At 45.5% G+C, this 5,734-nt stretch overlaps 1 protein-coding gene across 1 annotated transcript; it reads left to right on the top strand.

Annotated features, from left to right (window-relative positions):
* Positions 1-578: 578 nt before the first annotated feature.
* LOC145395294 (Y-box-binding protein 3-like) lies at positions 579-1,178 on the top strand. The gene has a single exon (XM_080268972.1). It carries the CDS (start codon positions 579-581, stop codon positions 1,176-1,178), a length of 600 nt encoding a protein of 199 aa, XP_080125098.1.
* Positions 1,179-5,734: the final 4,556 nt, after the last annotated feature.

Below are 5,734 nucleotides of genomic sequence, written 5' to 3'. Positions count from 1 at the left end.
TTCCTTAAATAACCTCTGCGTTACTTCCCTGGTCAGCCATTGCTTGTACAGGAGCTTTGGCTGACAGAACATATGTTATATCTTTTATTGTTTTTTTTCAAGTTCATGAAGAAATTGCCGACTAGAAGGACAAGAGATTGATTCCACAGTGGGGAATAGGATGTTATTTTAAGTCTTTATTTATCTTTCACATTATTCACGGACATCTCGTAAAATCCCATCGGCAAATATCATCACACCAGCCGTTTATTGCACATAAGACAGCTGGGCCTTGGAGAACGGACTGTACAGGCCCAAAATTAAGCACATATTGTTGATGTACAATATAATGAAGGTGCTGAGTGCTGGAGATCAGAAATTATAGGAACTGTTCCTTTTTTTTATACTATCTGTTTATTGTAAAGGATGATCAAACAGGATGAGTAGAAAATAACTACGTGATGTGTACAAGAAAACAAAAAAATTCCTTCAAAAAAAAAAATCGTCATTCCTGGTCCAGCAGCAGTGGCGGTGGTATCTCCTGTCTTGCCATGCCATCTTCAGTCCACTCGGCCTTTGGCCCGTCGAGGGGGGCCTCTATGGGCAATGAGGAGTCAACCCATGCACAGACCATCATGGGCATCGTGAAGTGGTACAGCATGAAGGCGGGATCAGGAATCAACAGGCGCCATGACACTGGTGCCAATGTTTTTGTACACAGTCTGGGGATTGCTGTTCCCGCTTCACAGCACCTTCGGTGCTTGCTAGGCGAAGGCGAGACAGCCGAATTCCATCTCCACCAGACGACGAAGGGTCCTGAGGCCAGGGACGTCACCGGGCTGGGGGATGCAGCTGTGCAAGGCTCTGCCTATGCATGGCAGCGCCCCACGCATAGGGGATGCCGGAATCTGGATCCCCGTCATCTTGGTGGAGTGGAAATGATTGTCACCATGTGCACTGCGACAGCGAGGGCTTTTTGTGGCGATAATAAGGAGGCACTGCTAGTTCTTCTCCCTCAGATCTTCGAGAAGAACAGGCTTCCGTGTCTTGTTATCCCACAGAGCTTTGTCCGTGACGCAGTTCTGCCCCTTGTCATGAGCGTCGCGCCCCTATGCTGCAGCCTCTCCATCCCTGCAGAACACTGCAGAAAAGGCTGCAGCTTAACGCTCCTCCACCACCGCACTGAACCCACCCACTGACGTGGCTAACGAACAGACCAGTGCTTCTCCTCACCACCCTCCGTCAGCAGCTGAGGAGGAGAGGGCCCTTTTCCCGTCTCTTCCATCCAGGATGTGAACATCCCTCCCCTTCACCCGCCTACACCTCCTGCTGACGAACTATCAACCGCCGCTGCCGACATTCCATCGAAGCCTAAGAAAAAGAAGAAGATGAAGAAGGGGAAGAAACAGAAACTACCACCACCTGTTGCAATGGAGACCGACCACCCTGACTCTCCACCCCCTGCCTCTTCCTCACCCTTGGATCCACAGAGCGTCCTCGCCCACCTTCCTCCCTTGACAGCCAGCACTCGTGCCTATCTCGAGTCCCTGTCTCACGACTAGGTACTCGCCCAACAGGAGCGCTATGTGGAGGAAAATTTTGCGGACGTAGTTGACGCTGAGTTCCACCTTCATGCTGGGATCTTCCGCCCTCAACACTGCAACTGTCTTCTTGCCACCTACCAGACCCGCCCTGACGACGTAGCTGCTATTGCCTTCATTGAGACTGCACTGATGCACAACACTGCCCCGTGCTAGTTTCACTGTTACCATCCTGTTTCAGCAGCCTGCCATATGATCGTCTTCTCCAGCCCTTGCTGCTACTGCCATTGTCTGCCGAGCTATGCTGTCCTGGGAGAGCTGCTTCTGCCTTTTTCTCCGACGGGCTCTCTTGTTTGCCCATGTCCCCACCACTGTTGTGGGGCAAATATATACAACAACAACTTCTAAAATGATTGATAAGAAGTAGGAGAGGCAAAAGTGCACAGATAAGAGATAAAAAAAGCACAGAATCAAGAGAGCATTCAGGATGGTGGTAGATTTGGAGACCTATACCCAGTCCTACATTGCAAACTTTCGTCACAAATTTGTATCTGGTGGAATGTAGGAATGAATATAGGTCTCCAATGCTCCTTCCATCATGAATGCACTCTTGTTTCTGTGCTTCTTTCATCTCTTACATGTGCACTTTTGCCATTCCTACTACTTACTGTAACAATCATTTTAGAAAATCTTTGTTCTCTAGTTTATGATCTTTTTGTGGAAGTGTAACTATGCATACGGCAAGTGTTATGTTTGGAATGTTACATGCATACCTTACTGAAAGACTAAAACGAGGATGCCTTCCCGTGAAAAGAAGTTTCTTGGTATGTTCTTTAACTGTAGGGGAGCTGTAGCTAACCAATATTGTACAAATGGCATACCTGCTGGTGACCACTATCAGGTTTTCTGGCCATAACTCGCTGACTGTAGACTGAATGCTTTTCTAAACATGAAAAGAAACATCTACATTTGACCAGTGGCGTTTTGGTGTGCTGTACGCTCGCGTACGCCTTTTTTTTGTGTGTGTGTGGGGGGGGGGATTTGACTGATGGAGAGGAAACAGAGAAAGAAAGAATGAAAATGTAGAACAAAATCGATAATTTCGCAGTTCGATTTTGCTACTCCAGCGAAAGTTATCAAGACTTTGCGAGTAGTTTTGCACTTGAATAACGAAGGTCTCTTTGTTCATAACATTAGAACTACGCTTTGCAACCGTTTTCGCGCGAATGCTCCTATTACCAATGTACAGTCACGCGTACTAATTTCTGCTCAGGGGTTACCCCTTCCTTCCCCCCTCTACCCTGGACAGAGGGAAGGGGGGAATCGCGAACAAGTCTACCCCGCCTTCTGCCCCCAACTCCCCCACCCTCCACCTCCAGCTGTCAGTTACTGATTAAACGCAAATTTTCTCATGTCCTGTAAACATGACTAAACTGTTGTCGCACACGCTTTCAACGGCCAAGATTTGGACTATATTTTTAGAATAAATTATTACCGTATTGAACTGCATTCTCAAATTGAAAATATTCACCATCATTGTAATCCAGTGTCGTCCGCTGCACAATTCTGGGTTCCAGTGCTTACCTTTTCACTTCCCCCAGCTGTCTCTCTCTCTCTCTCTCTCTCTCTCTCTCTCTCTCTCTCTCTGAATTTACTTTTCCCATTCCCTCTTTCTTTTTAAATTAATATAACTTTCTCTTTGCTTCTCTCCCCTTCTCCCCCTTCTCTCTCGTTCTTTGTCTTAAGTCTTCCCCGCTTCTCACTCCTCCCCTCCACCCACCTTAAGCCTGATCAGCAGTCAGTTATACCGTCACCGCTCCTTCGTATATCGTGTGCAGGCAAAATTTATCACACACACTTAGGTCAGATGTATGGAAAGCTAATTTTTTTTTTATATATATATAATTGTATTTCTCATTATGTGCCAAGTTCAAATAGAGAACACCAGACCAATATTCGTAATTTTTATTACAGTGACCGTTCCACTTCACATAGCTGGGTAGCTGGGCTTATAAACTGCACACATACACACACACACACACACACACACACACACACACACACACACACAACTTAAATTTTGCACTGACAGCGTGGCGACTACAAATATAGTCATTCTAACAACTGGATCTGCTGGCTCCAAACCTTCCCTGTCCCAGTCAAACTCCTCATTCAATAACCAGTGTGTGTGTGTGTGTGTGTGTGTGTGTGTGTGTGTGTGTGTGTGTGCGCGCAGTTTATAAGCCCAGCTACCCAGCTATGTGAAGTGGAACGGTCACTCTAATAAAAATTACGAATATTGGTCTGGTGTTCTCTATTTGAACTTGGCACATAATGAGAAATACAATTATATATATAAAAAAAAAAATAGCTTTCCATACATCTGATCTAAGTGTGTGTGATAAATGTTGCCTGCACACGATATACGAAGGAGCGATGACGGTATAACTGACTGCTGATCAGGCCTAAGGTGGGGGGAAGGGAGGGGTGAGAGGCGGGGAAGACTTAAGACAAAGAACGAGAGAGAAGGGGGAGAGGGGGAGAGAAGCAAAGAGAAAGTTATATAAATTTAAAAAGAAAGAGTGAGTGGGAAAAGTAAATTCAGAGAGAGAGAGAGAGAGAAATGGAGAAATGAATTCCCCGAGCTAGGCAACTAAGGCCATATAGCCCTGCTGGGGTTACAGGAGGGAGCTACCCCTCCCGGCAACGGTAGCCTGGGCGAGGCTCGAACTTGCGACCTCCCGATCACAAGCTCAGCGCGCTACCACTGTGCTACCACGCTCCCCCAGAGAGAGAGAGAGAGAGAGAGAGAGAGACAGCTGGGGGAAGTGAAAAGGTAAGCACTGGAACCCAGCATTGTGCAGCGGACGACACTGGATTTCAATGATGGTGAATATTTTCAATTTGAGAATGCAGTTCAATACGGTAATAATTTATTCTAAAAATATAGTCCAAATCTTGGCCGTTGAAAGCGTGTGCGACGACAGTTTAGTCATGTTTACAGGACATGAGAAAATTTGCGTCTAATCAGTAACTGGCAGCTGGAGGTGGAGGGTGGGGGAGTTGGGGGCAGAAGGCGGGGTAGACTTGTTCGCGATTCCCCCCTTCCCTCTGTCCAGGGTAGAGGGGGGAAGGAAGGGGTAACCCCTGAGCAGAAATTAGTACGCGTGACTGTACAGGACGCCATTATAAAGCTGTGCCATTCCTACATACGGAGTGGCGCACTCAGTGATATATATATATATATATATATATATATATATATATATGTAAGAGGAGCCTGTGGAGTCACATGGAGAGACAGGCTGACGAATGAGGATATAAAGGAGCGTTGTGGTGTGGATGTGGATGTGATAGGAAGCGTTAGGAGGAACACACTGAGGTGGTTTGGCCATGTGGAGAGGATGGAGGGTGAAAGACTGACGAAGAGAGTGTATGTGAGTGAGGTGGAGGGGGGAAGAGGGAGGGGGAGCCCGAGGATGAGATGGAGGGATGGAGTGGAGAGGTATATGAGAGAGGGGTGTGTGAGTTGGGAGCAGGGCAGTGATATGGCGGAGGACAGGGCGACGTGGGGGCGATTTGTTTGTGGCCACCCGAAACGGGATTGAGGCGTCTGGCAATAGAAAGATATATATATATAGATATATATATATATATATATATATATATATATATATATATATACACAGTGTATATATATATATATATATATATATATATATATATATATATATATATATATATATATATATATATATATATATATATATATATATATATATATATATGAGCCTCTGTGGTACAGTGGTAAAGTGTGTGTATATATATATATATATATATATATATATATATATATATATATATATATATATATATATATGAGCCACATTGTAAAGTGTGCATTTTCATACACTGAAGAACGAGGGTTCGCGCCCCGCCAGAGTAAAAAACTTTGGGAGCGTTCTTCTGGCCACGTACTGCATTGGCGGACACAAGGGGTGCTGTAGTTGAACCAGTATCACATACAATAAAGTATGCTTGCACCCAATCGGCTTGCGTGGGCCAATTACACTTGGTTCACAGACTACACACACACCCAAAGCCACTCCGACACAACAATTACACTTACAAGCACTTCTCACCTTACATACAGTCTCTACTAGACAGCCTAGGCTACTTCGTAGAGATACATTGGCTGTCTCGTCCCCATTTCG

The sequence above is a fragment of the Coenobita brevimanus genome, chromosome 30 (genome assembly GCF_032717465.1).
Source record: "Coenobita brevimanus isolate Jiangsu-jjx chromosome 30, ASM3271746v2, whole genome shotgun sequence".
Lineage (NCBI taxonomy): Eukaryota > Metazoa > Arthropoda > Malacostraca > Decapoda > Coenobitidae > Coenobita > Coenobita brevimanus.
The sequence above is the reverse complement of the archived record's forward strand: the minus strand, read 5'-3'. Positions and strand labels throughout refer to the sequence as shown.

What these genes read in the sequence shown, in the direction of transcription:
- LOC145395294 (XM_080268972.1), top strand. Translation starts at nt 579, where the DNA reads ATGGGCAATGAGGAGTCAACCCATGCACAGACCATCATGGGCATCGTG.